Source organism: Thunnus albacares, chromosome 17, assembly GCF_914725855.1.
Source record: "Thunnus albacares chromosome 17, fThuAlb1.1, whole genome shotgun sequence".
Classification (NCBI taxonomy): domain Eukaryota; kingdom Metazoa; phylum Chordata; class Actinopteri; order Scombriformes; family Scombridae; genus Thunnus; species Thunnus albacares.
Window position 1 is genome coordinate 18,450,724 of NC_058122.1, and position 20,166 is coordinate 18,470,889.

The 20,166-nt window shown below is 37.9% G+C and overlaps 2 protein-coding genes across 4 annotated transcripts; both read left to right on the top strand.

Annotated features, from left to right (window-relative positions):
* The first annotated feature begins 2,166 nt into the window (after nucleotides 1–2,166).
* On the top strand, nucleotides 2,167–13,639 carry stxbp2 (syntaxin binding protein 2). 3 transcript variants are annotated; one of them, XM_044331813.1, is made up of 19 exons: nucleotides 2,167–2,239; nucleotides 5,436–5,485; nucleotides 5,575–5,656; nucleotides 6,078–6,154; nucleotides 6,252–6,327; nucleotides 6,496–6,599; nucleotides 7,164–7,312; nucleotides 7,403–7,487; nucleotides 8,176–8,306; nucleotides 8,439–8,546; nucleotides 8,961–9,018; nucleotides 9,137–9,202; nucleotides 9,298–9,378; nucleotides 11,024–11,165; nucleotides 11,286–11,392; nucleotides 11,476–11,574; nucleotides 11,668–11,753; nucleotides 12,633–12,790; nucleotides 12,898–13,639. In XM_044331813.1, exons 1-19 carry the CDS (start codon nucleotides 2,203–2,205, stop codon nucleotides 12,975–12,977), a joined length of 1,776 nt encoding a protein of 591 aa, XP_044187748.1. In that variant the 5' UTR covers nucleotides 2,167–2,202; the 3' UTR covers nucleotides 12,978–13,639. The 3 variants fall into 3 exon arrangements, with proteins under 3 accessions (XP_044187748.1, XP_044187747.1, XP_044187749.1); XM_044331812.1 differs by having other exon boundaries at nucleotides 2,169–2,239; nucleotides 12,630–12,790; XM_044331814.1 differs by having other exon boundaries at nucleotides 2,199–2,243; nucleotides 12,630–12,790.
* A 453-nt stretch (nucleotides 13,640–14,092) lies between these two features.
* Nucleotides 14,093–19,970, top strand: LOC122967189. The gene is made up of 15 exons (XM_044331712.1): nucleotides 14,093–14,369; nucleotides 14,800–14,920; nucleotides 15,010–15,071; nucleotides 15,172–15,315; nucleotides 15,455–15,614; nucleotides 15,798–15,964; nucleotides 16,438–16,602; nucleotides 16,710–16,854; nucleotides 16,965–17,131; nucleotides 17,292–17,426; nucleotides 17,618–17,771; nucleotides 17,861–17,994; nucleotides 18,339–18,512; nucleotides 18,946–18,984; nucleotides 19,096–19,970. Exons 1-15 carry the CDS (start codon nucleotides 14,316–14,318, stop codon nucleotides 19,537–19,539), a joined length of 2,265 nt encoding a protein of 754 aa, XP_044187647.1. The 5' UTR covers nucleotides 14,093–14,315; the 3' UTR covers nucleotides 19,540–19,970.
* The last annotated feature ends 196 nt before the right edge of the window (nucleotides 19,971–20,166 follow it).

The following is a 20,166-nucleotide window of genomic DNA, read 5'->3' on the forward strand; positions in this document are numbered from 1 at the left end:
CTCTCCCCATGATAGCACTTCTCTGGTGATGTCAGCGTTTGTTGCACATGAACCATAGCCTTAGTATGATGACTAAAGAGCTCATCTTTGTTGTCATTGGATCATAGCGGCGTCTTCCATTTTGTCTCAGACACTTCCTCATGCCTTCTTGCGAACATTAGATCAGATACTGGGAATATTTGTTGACGCACTGCCTGTTCCTTTATATTCATGAGTTTTTGCACCTTGCAGATACCTATTTTTTACAAGCTAAAATCACTCGTCACACCTGGATTACACATAATAGATCAACTTGTGACATCCAAATACAATTGGCTGCACTAATTATGATTTAGCTGTGTTGGTTGTGTGACGCTTTGACATGAAATAATATTTCATGTCAAAGCCCAATTACATCCATTTTGCTTTGTAATACTAAAGTAACTAGTTAAATGTATTCTTGTAGACGTGTCAGTTTAATGCTTTCTTTCACAAAGGCATTTGTTGGTTTTGTTTCACTTACTGTGATTTATTTATTCACTCATTGGATGTGGTTGTATCTGTATATGACGTTGTATCTTATGTTGTACACATTATGTGGCCACATCTGTAACCTCAGGTTACCAGAGGATAGCTGGTTTGATCCTCTGGACCAATATTTTTGACAAGCCTTTAGCAAGGCATATCAGCCCCTACTGAACCTGTTTCTGATTGGCTGGTTGTTTTCAGACTGGGCAGCTCCACATTGTGTCAATGTGAGCATTTGTTGTCCGTAAACCTCCGCTGGGTTAATAAAGACAAAAACATAAGTTCTTGTTTAGAAAGTGCCACTTGTACCTGAGTCTTTTCCCTGACCCCATATATTCCTTAATGCTAAATCACATAAGAGGCTGCTTTTCACATAATTATATTACTAAATATGTAATTCATTATTACTGATTTTGCAACAACTTGAGCAATGGCATTGACTATCCATATTAAGTGTGACCCAAATGTACATCCTGGAACAAAGGCAACATAAAATACTGAAATATGTACCTCAGTAACTTCAAAATGTTTCAACTGAAATAAAACAATATATTTATCAGGCTTTTACCAATAATTCATGTGTAAGCTGGTGCCATCAGTTTAAAAAAGGAATTCCCAGCATCTATCTTGTATGCTGAATGTGCATGAGGATATGCATGTTACGGCTAGTATGACACCACAGCGCTGTCAATCATCCAGCTCCAATTATCTCTGAATTTGACCCTGAATGTTATTAGGATGTTGTGCTGGTTGCAGTTCAAACACAACAGTTTCAAATTAATGCCCTTTTTAAGAGGTAATACTTGTTCTCACATGCTTAAGGGTTCATAACAGTTCACAAATCATTTTGAATATGACATGGACAAAATTACACCGTGACCTTCTTTAGACCAGCACAGCTATCTATGATCTCCGAAATATGAGTATATGTGACAGGGATTAGCTTGTCCAGACACTCTTAAGTCTCAGATGTGTCCGACATCAACCGAACTAATGAACTGCTGAAGTTCTCATCCATCATGATGAAACGATGACATGTTTTTTCCCCAAGGTCCATCAAATGATACCCTTGAAATATATTTGGCAATGAACGGTGGCCAGCTAGATGTCTCACAGTCTCTCTCCAGAGGCACTGGAGACAGAGAGAGTGTGTGTATTTTCCTTCTTGCAGCTGTTTCTTTTTAATAGCTGCCATTCATTTTGAAACGCATTAAAAATATAGTATTATGTGATACACATATAGGCAAGATAAAGGTAGATAAATAATTTTCCTCCTGTGATGAGCTATGGAAGTGTACTGATGGTATAAACCTTGCTTCAGTGATCACATTGTCCTCATCATATTATTATCTTGAGGCTTTAATTATCACAATTCTTGGTGATGACCAGAAACACTGTACGACACAACAGTGCTCACATTTAATTGTTGTATTTACTATTTTACTATAGTTATTGGTTACACTGAATTTGTAGATAAGCTCAGGAATTGCCAGGCTTTATTTAAGGCCAAAATGAATTGGAATTAATAGTTTCACAGATATCTCCTGTATTCTTGCTATTCTTGCTATGACGTGTTCTTGCGAGATAAACATCAGACAGTAGGGGGCAGTATTTCTCTGTGAATAGCTGAGTGCTTGGACCATACAGGCTTTAACAACAAGGAAGTGACCGCCTAACCAGCAGACTGCTGTCAAGATGGCACCGAGTGGGCTGAAAGCGGTAGTAGGAGAAAGTAAGTGACATATTTGTTGTAAAGTCTTATCCTTTCATGAAGTTTCTTCCAACCAGAAGACATAGGTACTTTACCCGAACTTATCTCGCATCAGCTTAATAAACTGACGCTAAACCTGACACTTAACACCGTTGAGGACGTCGGTCCTTTAGGTTTCTTCCTGCTCCAGTCTCAATCAAAATGCTAACGTTACCGAAAGAAATAATGTCATTTAATTAACTAAGTTAGGGCTAAAAAGTAGTATTATTGTATTGCATGTGTTGGTAACAACAGTTATTGGGTGGAAATGGTGGTTTGTTGTTATGACATTTGACAGACGTACAAAGAGTAACTTAACGTTAAAAGTCTCAGTGACTGTCAGTCCAAGTTGTTGGCTAATGTAAGGCTAACGTTAGCTTACTAAGTTAACCCGAAAAGGAAGTTCATAACTTCGCTTGTTATCGATTAGTTAAATCAACAGGAGTATGTATAATTTAACATTAATAAAATCACAAACCTTTGGTGCAATATGTTTTGTTGTATCTTATATTTCAGTATTAACACACTTGTCTCGTGTAATTTAACAAATAACTATCGAACCGGGTGTAAAAGTAGCTTATAGATCTGCTGATAATCAGGGCATTTTATATTCACAAATCCATACAAAGTCAAATAATATTATGTAAGTCTAATGTTTATTTAATAAGTCTAATGTTTACATGTTTACAGGTACACATGCACAATATAATGTCATCCAATACACTAGCTCAGGCATACATTTTGCTTTTATGTCGCTTATAATATTCAGGTGTTGTTTTTTTACGCTGTCATAGAGTTGTTAAGTCAATTATATGTTTTAGTATTGAGGTCATAGTTGGTGGTGGTGGTGTTGTACTGAGCTGCGTTATACTCAGAGGTGTTTGTAATATTCTGTATGTAAATCGGGAGGACCAAAACATTAGAAACACCTCTCAATATAATGTAGTTCAGTACAACACCACCTTTAACTATGACCTCAGTAATAAACATACAATTCAATTTACACATTTCCGACGCTGTCAATTCAAATTGAACATTATAAACTTAATAAAATAGAATTCATGACAGAGCTGTTGTATTGAATTGCATTAGATTATACGAGTGTACCTAATAAAGTGGCCACTGAGTGTTTGTTAATGTTACATAATATTTCAAGTGTTAAAATAAAATGGTAATTATTCTAAACAACTTAAAACTCTAATTGGTAAAATGTTTTCAATACAGATACAACTCCTGTAAAATATGCAGTATTTCTGCAAGGGTTGTCTGTGACCGTATTTTGTTCTTTTACACATTAGGAGTGTGGTGTGAACACACCTGTCGCTCAGAGTTGTTGAAATTTTTAGGTGTGTACTGCTAATAATCCTGACCTTGCCCAGGATCAGGCCTACAGTGACTTGTTATTCGCTTGTACTAACCAATTACAATAGTAATAGTTAATTTCTATGAATTTTGGAATATGCGCTTATTCTTGTGCTGTCTTTTAAAATATCTGCCATTCAATTCAATGCCATTATTATTATTTATGACAATAGGAATATAAAACACACATTTATGAAATCAACATAAACAGGCTGGAAATGTGGCCAGGTCTTGTGAGGTTGACCTGATGCTTGAAATATTGTTGTTTAGTTTAAGCACAGGAGTGTGCAGATCCTCTCCTTTGGCATTGTTAATAATGGCAAATAAAATAAGTAATCTTTAGTATTAAACTCAGGCCAGTGACAGAATAAATTCAAATAAGGCTTCAAACAGCATTGTGTTATAGGCTAGACAGGTTTCCAGGGCAATTTTGCGTGCAGATATTTTTTGACATTTTGAAAATTACCAAATACATCAGCTAATCTTGTCAGGATTGCTTGGAATGGTCGTCTATTTTAATGCAAGTAACAAGTAGTCATCGTTTCCAGTTCCCAGTATGGAAATAGGTTTGGCATTACAAGACAAGACATTTGTCGGTGTGGAATTTTCCTCTTGGTTCAAAATCTCAAAAAAACAACAACAATGAGAACAATATTGAGTTTGTAATGTTTCTTATATTTACATTTACACAATTTGGTGTCAGTTAGTCTACAGTAATTCTGGCAGTTTTATGTTGTTGAATGTACAGTATGTTGGTACAAAACTAGATCATAGTTCTGTTATTTTTCTTTATAGTTAACTGCTGGATTAATTTCCTGTAACCAGCCAATTATCATTTCAATTTGCAATAGACTTGATATGGTAATAATAGCACTCAAACAAATTCCTTTGTGAGTCACCACTGTGTTTCTAAATGTGTTCGACAAGGAAGTTGTGTGGCTCTTCATTCATCAGTACGTGTCTTCCCACAGTCTCCTTCCTTGAATGCTTCCTTCAAAGTACAATGTCAGTAAATGGGATTTAAGACATTTCAGATGATGGCCACATTAAATATAATGGCTTTTGCAACATGAAATGGCGTCTCTGCTCTTTTACCCTGTAGGTTAATGTGTAATTTCAAGGTATTTTGGGCATGTTGGCCCACTTCCACTGTAAAACACTGCAGGTAACCCTCAGTTTTGCAATTTGTTTCACCAGTAGCACCACACCTCAGCTGTTGTGCCTATGAAGTCACTAGCACAAATATGCTATTGTGGATCTTCACAGTCTGTGATCTCAACAGTATAATGCAAGACAGTTGCACCCAACTGGCTGAGTTGGTAAATACAAGTGCCAAATATGGGTTTATTTTAAGAAAGTTCCTGGTTCCTGATTTAAAGTTTTAGACATGTAATTGACCTCTAACCGTTTGCATTGTGTTTATACATGAAATTGGAAAACCTTTCAATTAAACCACATATGTAATCTTTTACTCTTTTAATCCACTGGTGCACAACAGATTAAATGCTGGATTTAGTTGTACTTTATAGAGATTAATTTAACTAAATAGGAATTGTATAAATTAAGATAGAATGCTGTTATAAAAAAATTGAATTTTTTGAATCATACATTTTCCTTATTAAAAAAATTACTATGGTGTTATGTTACTTCTGCTTTACAAACAGAATTGCTAAAGTATTGCAGCAGTGGCGTCATTATATATATTGTAGCACTTGTTACCCATTGTACCTATTTCCTGTGCTGAGATAGAAATGTTTTCTCAGAAGTTATTGATAGTTCTGTAATTATATATGAATCTTTGTCTTGTCTTCTACAGAAATCCTCAATGGGGTCATCAAGAGTGTGAAGAAGGATGGAGAATGGAAGGTAAGGGAAGTTGACAAATAAGAATCAAGACATCCCCTGATTTTGTCACACTGAATTATAACCCCTGTTTATTTCATGTGTTTCTTCAGGTTCTTATTGTGGACCACATGAGCATGCGAATTCTGTCCTCTTGCTGCAAGATGTCTGACATATTGGCAGAGGGGGTGACCAGTAAGTATGCAGATAATTATTGAATTTGCGTCCTGTGCATCAGTTGTATACAGGTACAGATATCCATATACTTTCCTTTTTAAATTCAGCTCAACTTTACTCAATCTGGGGGATTTACACAATTTATACTCAGAGCTGTTGTGTTTTAGTATTTAAGTACACATTTCACCCCTTCCCTTATAGCTGGATGACATTAATCTGTTTTTCACCTGCATTTATAACTCAACTAATATTCCCATGGAAGATGGAGGTTTTTTCCTTCTAGGAGTAATTAATGTCAGCACTTACTTAAGTTGTCTTGGCAGCTTGTATCAATGCATTATGTTGCTGTATTTCACATAGATTGTTTTATTTGCATGTGATATCGGTTAATTCATATGGTTCAGACTGAAGTAAAATTCCTCTCCTCTCTGCTTTTCAGTTGTGGAGGATATCAACAAACGCAGGGAGCCCATCTCTAGTCTGGAGGCCATATATCTGATTTCACCAATAGAGAAGGTTAGTGGTCTTCTGTGTTCATTTTGATATTTCTCATATTTTGACATTTCCCATATTCAGAACCTTTGAAACAACATTTTGTTTTTTTGAATTACAGTCAGTTCGTGCTCTCATTAATGACTTCAAAGACACTGCCTTTACTTACAAAGCAGCACACATCTTCTTCACTGACAGTAAGTTTGTGTGTGTGTACAGTATACTCTGCTACAGCTACAGACACTTTATGAATAATACTATTTTCAAATGTAGTTTTCAAAACATGTTACAAGTTACAAAATATATAAAATAATGAGATCAACCTATTGCCATTCCTAATATTTGTTATTCTTTTACTTCTGTAGCTTGCCCAGATGGCCTCTTCACTGAGATTGGGAGATCCAGAGTTTCCAAAGTTGTCAAGACTTTAAAAGAGATCAATGTTGCTTTCCTGCCGTATGAGTCTCAGGTAGGGGATTGTCTCCACTTGTCTCCTAAACCAACATTATCAACATCAATTAATTTTTAAATTCATTTATCTAATCTAATTTTTGAGCTGTCCTTAAATCTCGTTTTAGCTCTGATTTGATTTCTGCTAGCTAAAGTCGCTAAATGCTCCACTATGTTCAACATAAATAAATAAATATATACATAATAAATAAAGTTATATTTTGTGTTCTGTGAAGTTTATAATTACAGTTTTCAGTTTTGCTGCTTAAAATGCAGTGTCTCACAATATTTGCTGTAGTGGCATTACTGTGCGCATGGAAGCATTTATATATACTGAACGCAGCCTCTCTAACTGTTAGAGTAAATTGTTAAATAAATAACATTTCATTGTACCATCATTTACAGTAGTTGTTCCCTCACTGGACAAATAGGCCTATCATTACGCAAAGACAGGAAGAAAATAAAAGATTAAGCTCTTGACGATCTTGGATTAGTCCCATATCTTCTTCTTCTAGAAACGCCTCTGGTCATCAGTAAGATATATTCAAACTGAGGCAAATCTTAATCCTTGTCACCCCTACAGGTATTCTCCCTGGACGACCCAACCTCCTTGCACTCCTTCTATAGCTCAAAACCCACTGTAGAAAGAGACAAAATGATGGAGAATCTGGCCGAGCAAATTGCAACCCTGTGTGACACACTTAAGGAGTATCCTGCAATCCGATTCCGCAAGTATGGAAGTCTTGCATCAAAGTACAATGAAATTAGTTTGCCACTGAGTTTTCTTGCTGATTGAAAGTTGCATGCCACCCTGTCTCACAGGGGACCAGAGGAGAATGCTAGACTGGCTGAAGAGGTCTACCAGCGCCTTAATGCTCACAAAGCTGACAACCCAAGCATGGGAGAGGTTAGGGACCACTAAGATACCACCCGCATCAATTCCTATGTGCTCTACTGTATTAATGCAATTCTTTGACAAAAAAAAAAATCTAGAACTGGATTCTTACACTGCTTTTTTTCTGCTGAACCAGCTTTTTCATACAAGAAAATAAACTTCCATTGGGATTCTGCAGCTCTTCACCTTTACTGGTTGTGGACGTTTCTGTGGTTTCAGGGTTTTATTTCCTGTTTATTTCCTAATTTTTCTCATGCTTTGCTGGACCTTTCTCTTTTTCCCTTCTTCTTTTCTGTCTCTCTTAGCTGACATTTCCTTGCTCCTGAGATGGGTCTTAACAGGCATGTATTACTGTTCTCTTTTTTCCCCCATTCATCTGAATTGCATTAACTGTGCTGTATGAGCATTCTCTGTATTTCCTTTTACTATACATGACATGGCAAGTTTGCTGAAGTGCTGCCTCATGCTGCATCAGTCATGCTGCAATCAGACAGTGATTGTTGCAATTTGTGATTTTTTTTTTTTTTTTTGTTTAGATAAAAACTGATAACACTTTCACTGCATGACTCACAAAAACATAACAGAGGACTTTATGTTTCATGCGTACTGTAGACTAGGTCCTAGTTTATTATGCATCTGTGGAGTAATAAATATCTTTCATTTTTATTGATTCATATGCCTAATCTGTCTTGTTTTTCAGGGTGCTGATAAGGCACGATCCCAGCTACTGATTATTGATCGTGGGTTCGATCCCATCTCACCTATTCTACATGAGTTGACCTTCCAGGCAATGGCTTACGATTTGCTTGATATCACGCAGGATATCTATAAGTGAGTAAACATCTGATTTTACTGGAGCTGCTGTTCATTGACTTTGCAAAGTCAGTGTGCTATATTTGGCGTCCCATTTTTCCATACAAATTTTTGTTGTACCTATGTACTTTTTTTTTTTTTTTTTTTAAGGTATCAGACAACCGGCATTGGAAATGCAAAAGACAGAGAAGTGTTATTGGACGAAGATGATGAGCTCTGGGTTCAACTCAGACATATGCACATCGCAGATGTCACTAAGTAAGTCCACATGAGTGCCTCTCATGGTCATCCTTCCCAACAAGTGCTGGTCATTGCTTTCACCTGGCTGTATATTATACCTTCAAAACACACACCTCACTATGTGTGCCCTCTCAAAGTTAGAAATTGTTACTTTGATATTACATTGTAATATTATATTTAATGGAGGGAAATGAAAATAATGAATTCATCTGTTTTTTGTTCACTCAAGTCATATTTTAATGGAATAGAGGGGCCAAGTAAGGCAGTTCAGATTGCAATAAGAAAGTTGCCCAAAAGATGGTGTAAAAGGCATTGTGTGTGTGTGCGTGCATGTATAACAGTTGGGTAAAGTTTTGCTCCTGTATAATGTGAGGTACCTAGATTATAATTTGATTGCTCATTAACAATCATTTCCCAAATTAATTATTGCAGGAAAGTGACAGATCTTCTTCGCACCTTTTGTGAGAGCAAGAGAATGTGCACTGACAATGTGAGTGTTTATGTGCAATAATCATTTTTGTTATTATTACAAATGTCTGTGATTTAACATGAAGACTGTTTTTTATTATTTTGATGCAATTTGAGTACAAATGTGTTTTCCATTTCAGGCCAACATCAAAGATCTCTCTCAGATGTTGAAGAAGATGCCACAGTATCAGAAGGAGCTGAGCAATGTGAGTGGGATAAGGAAAAGCCAGCTGTTCACCTTTTTAGTATATTAATGTTGCGATATTGTACATGTAATGCTTATTTTTTATTTCATTCACAGTACTCTACTCACTTGCACCTAGCTGAAGCTTGTATGAAGAAGTTCAAGACCTCTCTTGATAAGCTTTGTGAAGTGGAACAGGTCAGTACTCTTGTGGAGTGTACATTTGAAATTGATCTCATGTTGTGACGGGATCATCCAAAATTTTGACTTAGAAAATTGGTCATTCGGACACAAACAGCATTTTCATTGTAGTAAACATCTTTATAGTCTTTTTAAATCCATGGAGGTCCAGTTCATTACATCTATAGTTGTCTGGCAATGTAACAAGTGAAGCTTTAGTGTTCCTGTACATCTATAGTTGGAGGTATAAATAGAAACACGATAATGGACTCTTGATCCCTCAAGAGAAAGGCTACCATAGATTACAACTGAGCCATTGAACTTCTTGGAATTTGTCTGCTCTTGTGTTGTTGTCAAAACCTGTCAGTCTTTAGTTTTTATCACACAGGATCAACAAGAATGTCCCACTGTATTAGCCGCTGACAGTAAGTATCTTAGAGAGAATGTTTGACATGGAATTACTAGTGTGCCACTCACTCAGCACTCTTAAGTGACCTCGACTTTATAGTGTCTTTATTTATAGCTCCTCTGGGGTGTGTTCAAATGCCACTGGCACGGTCTTGTGATGTTTAATGGAGAATCATAATCGTAATATTGCATAAGAAGCTTGTGACCGGACATCAGCATCCGTATATCTACAGAAATGCAGAAGAGGCTATTATGCCATGTAAAGGCATTTAATAACATGCATATCTACTACTTGGTAATGTAGAAATCCTTCCAGGTTCCTGCATGAGCCAGGCTTTTTAAAGAGTGGGATAAAGCCAAGGCCCAGACCAGTGCCAGACCCCAGTGTGTTGTTTGGATGTGCCAGACATGCTTTGTCTCCCTGAGGGCCTGTATTCTGCCACATTTAGCCTTGTATCAAATGAGTCTCAACCACACAGGAAATGATAAGCCATGCATGGTTGTGGCATTATGAGATGCAAGTGTTAATGGGGCCTTTTTGTATGACTGAACAACTCGACTGCATTAATGGATTGCCAGCATGTCTGAAAGCTGCCTCTTTAATCCAATGGGCATGTTTTGGCTCTGTGATGAACAGTGTGATCCAAACAGCAATAGCTCTCTTTCAGCTGTCATTTGTGTAAGTGTTTTATATTGTTTGGACAAGCAATTACAGATGTATGTGTATAACACGTGCTCTTCTCGCCATTTTCTAATTTTAGTTGCTTGCAAAAAGTTTTGTTGTTGATTGGCCCTAACAAGGCTTAGTTTTTCGGGAGATTGCACAGTGCCCAGGATATCATTAAAGGGAAATCCCCTAGCTAGACGTAAGTATAAAAGCCCAAGTTAAGTAGCCAATATTTGTCATTATTTTTGACATAGTTGATGGATTAAATATGCAATATGCGTTCAGTGTTTTGTAACACCAGCATTAACTTAAAATAGTTTAATGGTTAGAGCAATAGTGCCAATGCAGTCTTCCTAAATTATTGCGTGGTCATGAGCGAGAGAATTGAATTGAGAAGACATAGAACAAGGTTGAGAAGCAGTACACACACGCACACACACACAGTATATATACAGTATGGCAGAATTTTCACTTCAGAATACTGCTCTGTTAAGAGTATCAGCTGCCTGGCTGTCAGCTGACTTAAGGTGTGATTGGTAATTCAGATTCCAGTAGCAGTTAATAGTTAACCACGGGTGTCTTCCACAGGACCTTGCAATAGGTGCAAATGCGGAGGGGGAACCTCTAAAAGATGCCATGAAGAGCATTGTTCCTGTGCTCCTCAACAATGAAATTAAGGCCTATGACAAAATCCGCATCATACTGCTCTACATATTCCACAAGAAAAAAGGTGGGCCCTTGACACAACTGTGTCTGTTTAAAGTAATACCTATGTGACATTTTAAAACCAATATTTTTTTGTGCAAAAAAACATCAAGTTTTAAATAAAAGAGTTATGCTTGCCATGTAGGCATCGGGGAGGAGAATCTCGCCAAGCTCATTCAGCATGCAAACATACAGGCAGACAGCAACATCATCACCAACCTGCAGAACCTGGGCTGTAACATTATAGCTGAGGTAAATTTCTTGATTTCCGTTTGACTATGGTCTTAATGTTTGTATGTGAGTATTTCTTACATGTGTTACGTTGTTTTTTTTAGGGCCGCAACGCTGGTAAAATGCTGCCAGAGCCGAAGGTGCGCACAGAGAGCACATACGATCTCTCTCGATGGACTCCCATCATCAAAGACGTCATGGAGGTATTAAAGCCGAAGTGAGGTTTCAGATGTTGCTGGCACACCTGCTCAGTTTTGCTTTCAGCTTTTTACACCATCTGTGTTTCTGTTTCCCAGGATGCCATTGAGGATAAACTGGACAGAAAGCAGTGGCCATTCATATCTGATCCTGCTCCCATCAATACAACCCAGGCAGCAGTCAGGTGGGAACTAAAAAAAAGATCACTTTCATTTTATCAGAGTTTGCAATGTATATAAAGAAATTATTAAATGAAAGCATTCCAAGGAAATATTAGTTTGTAAAACAATTGTTGTTGTTTGTTTTTGAAGCAAGACAACTGTTAAATTGGGTAACAGGCAGATTATTTTTGTAAAATGAAAGCTTTTATCCCTGTAACTGAGATCGAGACAAGCTTTTGACAAAGTAAGTTGGAGATGAAAGGGTGAAATTAAGCCAGTTTTGCTTTGAATACTGAATATAATCCTACAGGGAATTCCCATCATGATGATGGTGCTTATACAAACCACTCTGATGGACCTGGGTGCACTCATAATCTGTATAATGCACAATGCCTGTCATCCTTTCCTTTTAGCAAAGTGCAGAATTAAAGCTGAGTAGTCATTAATATTAACACTAGAATACAGGCTGACTATACAGGGATGGTTGTGTAAAACCAGACATGGAAGTTGAACTTTTGTAACATTATAAAACTGATTAGCGGAAGTAGTAAGTAGAGAATTACAATAAAATATAAATACAATATCAGCTTGAACTGACCGGAAAAAAGTCATTTCTCTGCTTGTTTCGGATTTCTGCTTCTTCTCAGGCGGCTTTATTTTCTTCCCCACGTGACATGCTTTATTTTTTAGGATTTTCACATTCACATTAAATCATCAGGGTCAATTTCTTCTTAATACTGTATTAAAAGGAAATATTCCATGATATTTTGAGTGGTTGCTGTTTAATTGAAATTGAAATGATTAATGAAGGATCATGTATCTGTAATAAAACTGGCGGCTCACAAACAAACTTTCATTTAGTTACTTGTTGCTAAATTATTGTTTTTATTCTTTTACAGCAGTGCACGTTTTGGACACTGGCACAAAAATAAATCTCCAACAGAGTATCGTTCTGGCCCGCGGCTTATCATTTTTGTGATTGGTGGCGTGTCACAGTCAGAGATGCGCTCTGCCTACGAAGTCACTCGAGCCACTGACGGGAAATGGGAAGTGCTGATTGGTAAGCAATTGCTGTTGTGAAGCAACATGATTTTTCTGCTTCCTCCTAAGAATATAGCATTCAAGAGGTTTTGCCTTTATTCAATATATAATTTTTCTCCTTGACAGGCTCAACTCACATCCTGACTCCAACCAGCTTCCTTAATGACCTGAAGAGTCTGGACCAAGTTCCTAATCCTGATTGTTAGACCCTGAACAGGGAAGAGCGCATTTGAATAAGGGTTTAGTCTTTCTTCTGAGATGATTGGTTGCCGATCTTGTCACAGCATCTCTGACATCAGAAGTGAAACATGAAGAGAAATTTTAGATGTAGATGGAAGGAAATGTTTGTGATGCTTTATTTTATTTTAGAAGGTTCTTCTTATTGTTTGTTGTGAAATTGGTTCTGTATACTTCTGTGATTGAAATTATGTTGAAAATATTTAATTTGAATGTAGGTGTTATTAATATTTTGATTATTGTACTATTCTCATTCAAATTCTTATTTTTGTTACTATATATTTGATTTCCTTAGTTTTGTACTGAAAGGATTGTATCATTCCCACAAAGCTGATCATCTCACACCAAAAATTTCATTCAAGTCTAATCTAGATGTATATAAGTCAATAAGTGTATGTACCTTATATCCAGGGACATTAAGTGTGTGATATCTGTCTTCTCTAGGTACCCTTTTTTTCCTCATCTGGGAAATTTCATCTCAGACAAAATGTCTCACCTGCTGTCTTGTGAAATCTTGCACATTTACCTTTCAATTTAATATATTGCTGGGAGCAAATGTGGTGGTTGTGTGTTTCTTGGTTGTTAAAAGTAATATAAGTAAGTAATAAAGAAACATTATATGCACTCTAAATTGTGATTTAAAAGTTGTTTTAAATGTGTGACAAAACAATCTCAAATCAAGGTCCACTCACTAGCTTTTCTGAGCTTCTATGAATGTATCAGACAGCTCAATTTGCTGTGAGTTTGAATATTTACAACCCTTTACAACCAGAACCAAATATTTGAGGTATTATTAAAATGTGTGTATTATACTGATAAGTGTATCACAGCAGGGGCAGATTTGTTCATCTCAATACCGCGTGACCCAGGCATATGCCTTCTTGCTCCATATAATGACAATGTGGAAGCTTCAAAATGCAAACATGAACTTTAAGTATAGTGTTAGGTCAAAGGGCAGTCATGTACACCTACCAGTGAAAAAGATCATCCCTTTCCATGTTGAGGATTATGTTTTCATCTGGGATTACAGATGGTAATATTAAGAACGGGGCACTGGCTGGGGTCTTAATGGCAGTGGGTTAATACTCCGGACTTAACTCTGTTTAAAAGCCTTCCACCAAGCCATATCCAGTACACATTTGGAGAAACATCGAACAGGACCATATATTCCATTGCACATACAATAGATCCATTCAAGAAGTGTTGAATGGGATCTCGATCAATAGTACATCTGTGCAACTTTCTTGACGTTTCGCATTTTACCTAGTTTTCAGTCAGGGACCTTTTCCCTTTTTGTATTATTTTTCATGATGGCAGCTGCTGGAGTGGATTCAAAATCAGAAGCTACAGACACTGTGCAGGTAAGACCTTTGTACTGTAATAGCAGTTCTCAATTCTTGAAAGTTTGTACATTTTGAAGTATTTTGTTTTGATGGTTTACATTTTTGACTAATAATTTTATTCTTATTAGTGTTCAATGTGTATTTTTCAGATGTTTTTACAGATTTATATTATTCCTCAAAAGTTACCAAAAGAAGTAAATATTTTAAGTTATTACATTTATGCTTTGTCATAAGTATTTTATCACAATTTGTTGAAAGTGTAATATACTGTAATTTGTTACCTTTTAATATGATGCATTGATGTTTTAAATTGATCCCCAACATGAGTTCCAATACTTTTATTGTGATATGGAGACAACTATACAGGACAACAGATTTGGTGCCAAGGAGAAAAACATGAAGTAGTAGTTCATACTATTTGCCCATTCTTTTGGCTTATGTTCAATAGGAAACCCCTGAACAGGAGCATATCTTCAACATGATGAGTTACTCACAGCGTGGACGAATGGACGATCAGTGTTGTGCCTTGAATCCTTCTAAAACCTCACAAACCAAAACCTCACCTACAGGTTGGGACAGTAGACACAAAGATACCCTCTGCATTGTATGTTTCCTTTTGTAGATTTTTTCTTTATTGTTTCACCCCTGCTCCTCACAGGTTCAGACAATAAGAACTTCCTCAGTACCTCGGACAACATGCAGGGACGCTTTAATGACCAGGTACGCAAGTAAGGTTGTAAAGGGCTGACTGGATGTATCTGCACAGGTTGTGTGATGAAGTAATGTCTGACCTCTGCTCCAAAATGTGACTTTTTCTCAGGAACCAGGGAGTAATAACCATCATGGCTCTGCACCTCAGATCTCCGTGACAGAGAGTACTCCAGATATGAACAGGAAGCTCCTGTCAGTGCCAGACAACCAATTACAGGTTCCCCCTCAGCGTGACCGCTCCAATTCCATAAAGGTCTGTTCTCTCCCACTGTGTCATTGTGGTTGCTTTAGCTATTACAGATTCTTTCTACTGACCTGTTTGATCATGTGTTATTAAATGTTGATCATCCTCATTTTGATCAGATCATTATTGCACTGTTTTTGTCCAATAGGAAGAGACACCTGATGAGCAACAAAAGTTCATGAATATGATCAGCCACGGCCAACGTGGGCGCATGGATGACCAGCGCTGCTCCTTGAATGTTTGCAGGAGTGCTCCCTGCACACCCAAACACACAGACAGAAAGCCTGCTGCAAGTACAATAAACACAGGTGAATGATAAATATAACTGGCTGTATTACAAATATTTTTGTAAACATTTACAGAATTGTGTTGCAATTCTTGCAGTTGTCTTTTGCTTACCACCTCTTTATGACAGATCCCGTTTCAGACAAGTTGCATTGCCTATATAGTTACTTAACTATTACACATGTTTTCACATTTCATCTTCCCAGCCTCAGATTCTGATATGTTCTTCAGCCTCTTGGCCAACACTCAGAGCAGACGGCTCGATGACCAGCGAGTATCTCTTGCATCATTACCAGGATTACAGAAAGAAAATCCTAAATCCATGACAGAAGAAGATTCAAACGACTTGAGTGACATCGTCTCTAAAATTCAGGTTAGTCCTTCCAACTTTTCTTTTAAACACCTAATATTTTTGACATCAATGCATGAAAGTATCAAATCCAAAATAGTGACCTTTTGTCTTCCTTTAAATGTTGCACAAATATGAAACTAGAATGTTAACAAAATATGCAAATGAAATGTAATTTGTTGGATGGCACAAAAGGCCAAACAGCCATGAATTTACAGCAAACAGTTTCACTCTTCCCCATGTTTGGGATGTATAGTGCTTCAAAGTCTGTTTAGAAGAAAATGTCATGTTAAAGCATGCCATGAACTAACAGCTTGTAGCTTTAAGAATGGTTAACATGGGACGATTTTTACAGGTGCTGAAAGCTGTGATATATCATTTGCATTCAAAATAGTTGACATTCATTATCTTCTGCTCGTTGTGATGTGGAACTGTATGCCTTAAAGGAGTCTGCAACTAAATAAAAAATGGTGGGAAATGGTCCAATTAATTTTCAGGGTTCCAGAATGGACGACCAAAGGTGCTCCCTACCCAAGATCCTGACCCCAGAGGCCCAGTCTTCAAAGGATAACATTGGTTCAGGTCCTCCACGTTCATCCTCCTTCAGCCCTGGCTCAGACATAGAACGTGCAAAGAGCAAAGATAAAGCATCTTCAAAACAGGTATATGCACAAGTCACTTTAATTTTTCACCTCGGGAGGTAAAGCCAGTTACATTTAGAACAATGATGTTTTAAATCTGCAATCTTAATGCCTTTTTCACCATCTAGGTCTTGACTCCAACTGAACAGGATGATTTTTTTAGCTTCATGAGTCATGCCCAGCGTGGGCGAATGGACGAACAGCGATGTGTCTTAAACCCGAGTCCCAAGTCCACACCTAAACACAAGCCCACTGAGAGTACAGTGCCCAAAGGTTAGAGGTTTGCTTTCCACTCTTCTTCTACTCTTCCACTGTTCTTATGTAATAACTCCACATTACACATTTGATCATTCAGCTAATATGTCTCTTTTGTACTCTCCCAGGTCCAGATTCTGAAAAGTTCTTCAGCCTGTTGGCCAACTCTCAGGGCCGACGGCTTGATGACCAGCGAGTATCTCTTCCTTCATTGCCAGGAATACGGAATGGAGGCACATCAGCTGCTGCAGAGATGGATGCAAGCCACTTGTGTTACATGGTCTCCAAAGTCCAGGTTAGCCCCATAATTAGCTTGGTATAAAGACCATTGTGACAAGTTGTTGACTGTCATTTTGTCCTTCACACATTTAATTACAAATATAGGAAATATTTAATAATACACCCAACTCTTTTGATACAATATGACTGCAGTTAATCCTATTTTCCTCCCACAGGGCTCAAGGATGGATGAACAGAGATGTTCTGCTCCCCAAATCTTACAGACTATAGGTACCCCATCTACTCAACGCAGGGACCATCCTACTTCAGACACATCTGATAAATCTCCCAGAAGGACTGGCCAACAGAAAGTGAGACTTCATGCTGCACAATGCACAGCTTAGAGTTTTGCCTGTACTTTTACTGTCCTGTAATCTCGTGTTCTTTTAAGTAAAGACGTTAAAATAACATCAGTGTTGGTGGACAGGGAGCCTCTGTTGTCTGTGTAATTTCTGAGTTGTCCCACTTCTCATTGCTTTCCTCTCTTTAAATCTTTTTTTAGGAGGCATCTCCAGCTGAGCAGGACCAGTTCTTTAATATGATAAGTCATGCACAAGGTGGACGTATGGATGAGCAACGCTGCTCTTTACAACCGAGCAGAAGCACTCCTGCTACACCCACACACAATGGAAGTGCTTTAAATAATGTAACCACAGGTCAGAAAAACACACAGGGCACTTAGGGTCAAGTATGTGTTTTCTGTCTCTGAGATGCCATAAAAATAACACTTGACTCTCCGTAACAGGTGCAGAAGCTGACGCATTCTTTAAAATCATTGCCTCCAGTCAGGGTAGACGGCTAGACGATCAGCGTGTTGCACTTCCAACCCTGCCGGGGATTCGTGGGAATTCTGAAGGAAAACAAACTGGTCATACAAAAGTAGGTTGTAGGTTACACCCTATTTAAATAATTAGTGGTGTGAACAAAAAGAACATTGCCAACTTAAATTCATTTCCTTGTTATTTTTGTGATTTCCAAACCCCAATGTGAATGGTATGCAGGCCTTGTGACTACAGTACTGTAACTTGAGATCTATTCATGGGGGAAATGTCATACTTGAACCCAAGGTTCTCCCTATAGAATAGTTGAGCAGAATAGATTTTTTTGCACCTTAATGACTCCTCAGTCCTAGATATGGTGCATATTTGTACCATCTAATCACTGGTGTTATGAAGGAATACTTGACAGCTTGTCTGCCTTTTTTCTCATTTTTCTTCTGCAAGGCTTCTGCCCCACACATTACTGTGGCTGAAAGTACACCAACAACACCAAGGAAGGACCGCTCCAGACCCTCCTCTCAACCCCAAATTGCAGAATCTGGCTCCCCCAGGGCCATACCCAAGTCTGCCTCATTTAGTCCCGGGTCAGAATATCAGAAGCAAAATTCCCCAGGACAGGTAAAAAGTTGCCCTCAAATGCAAAACTATTTTCATCAAGTGTGATTACTGGAAAACTGAATATGCAGAGGTCATATAAAAGGGTGTCAGTGCAATTTACACTTTACTGATCTGGTTGATCTTTAGTGCCTTGCACAAGTACATCAAATCGATGAGATGATGAGATGAAAAGATCTTACTTGCATGAGTCCAGCCTTTAGTGATGCACTGTTTAGCAGACAGTTTGTTCACTCTGACATGAATCATTACTACATGTGGGCAGTGGTTTCAGTTAGGGGGAAAGAATACTCCTCTCTTGGAGCTTCAAGTGTGAGTTTTGCTGAGGTGGGTCTCTTGCCCTTGTTGTGATTTTAAAGTTTTATCTTAATGCAAGACTAAAGAGTCACTGAAACACTTATATCACATAGAACAATGACATGATGTTTCTTTACAGCTTACAGTGAAGGTGTCTATGAGCTTCACACCACAACAGGTAAGCTGTGCCAAAGCTTGTATTGATAGTGAGCTATTTGCCCAAGGATGTGATCTTGATAATATATGTGTGCTTTCATCGATCCTTTTTTGACTCTTTTATCTGTCAAAGGGACATAAGAATATGGACCAGCCATGTACATTCCCAGAAGTCTTCCTCACTCTAGGAGCCCCAGGGGATAATCTTGTGATCCCTCTGAGTCCAGCACCTGGCAGACCCCTTTCCTTCAACTTAAACCTTGTCCCAAAAGAAGGTGTTACATCCAGGCACTGCTCTCCAAGCCGTGCCAGTCCCAGGAAGGGCCGCTCAAGGCCATCATCTCCCAACCAAGGAGCAACCAATGAACAGGGGAATGTCTTGACCAGGTCTATCAGCCCAGATGACGACTGCTTCTCTCTGATTGAGAAGGTTCATACAGCCCAGCTGCAGAAGGGGATGGCTCAAGGAGAACAAAAATGGAAAGGGGATCCTGGAAAGGGGAGGGAAAAGGCAGAGCACGGAAAAGGAAAGGGGGGTGGAAAGAAAGATAAGAAGGATGGTGGAAACAAACAATAGGTATGAGGAATCAATGGAAATGAAATATGAAGTGTTAGTAATTGGTAAAAAGAAGTTTATCAGACAATTTTTATAAAATTGTATTTGTCAAACCCACAGTAAGCTGGGTAAGCTATTTGTTGAGGCATTTATTTATTTGTTTTTCCTCTTTGATAGTTACATGTTCAATAGGTGTACAGCATATATTGTTTATTTTGTTTCGAGCTCAGTTATGTAGTTGAGATCTCATTGCTTTACTTTTTTAAACAAACACTGTTGAATATACTGTACTGTTAAAGATAATACTGAATTGATACTTTACTGTATTGATACTAGCTGCTCTTCCAAAGAGAGAAATTGTAAACAGGTTGGAATTACACCCATAACTCTGCCAAACTGTGTGAAACTATGAAGAAAACAGCAAAACAATAAACAGAAATGACAAAATTAAATGTGATCACCAATTCATATTTGCTCTTGATTAGTTGAACCACATGAATAATAAATGAGCCTATATTGTAAGATCCTATTTCATTCATTGGTGCATCTCAGCTCGAGCTCATGATGAAAAACAGGTTGTAAAGTCTGATCTTAACTGACATTGCAGCAAAGATTTCTGCCAGTTTGGTCTTCTTATTTACACACTGT

Excerpts from the sequence above, each read along its gene's own strand:
- stxbp2 (XM_044331812.1), top strand. The coding sequence starts at position 2,203 with ATGGCACCGAGTGGGCTGAAAGCGGTAGTAGGAGAAA. Across the intron at positions 9,379-11,023 it reads AGCTTTGTGAAGTGGAACAG|GACCTTGCAATAGGTGCAAA; the intron begins GTCAGTACTCTT and ends TGTCTTCCACAG. Across the intron at positions 12,791-12,897 it reads GAAATGGGAAGTGCTGATTG|GCTCAACTCACATCCTGACT; the intron begins GTAAGCAATTGC and ends TCTCCTTGACAG.
- LOC122967189 (XM_044331712.1), top strand. The coding sequence starts at position 14,316 with ATGATGGCAGCTGCTGGAGTGGATTCAAAATCAGAAGCTACAGACACT. Across the intron at positions 15,072-15,171 it reads AGGGACGCTTTAATGACCAG|GAACCAGGGAGTAATAACCA; the intron begins GTACGCAAGTAA and ends ACTTTTTCTCAG. Across the intron at positions 17,132-17,291 it reads ACATGGTCTCCAAAGTCCAG|GGCTCAAGGATGGATGAACA; the intron begins GTTAGCCCCATA and ends TTCCTCCCACAG.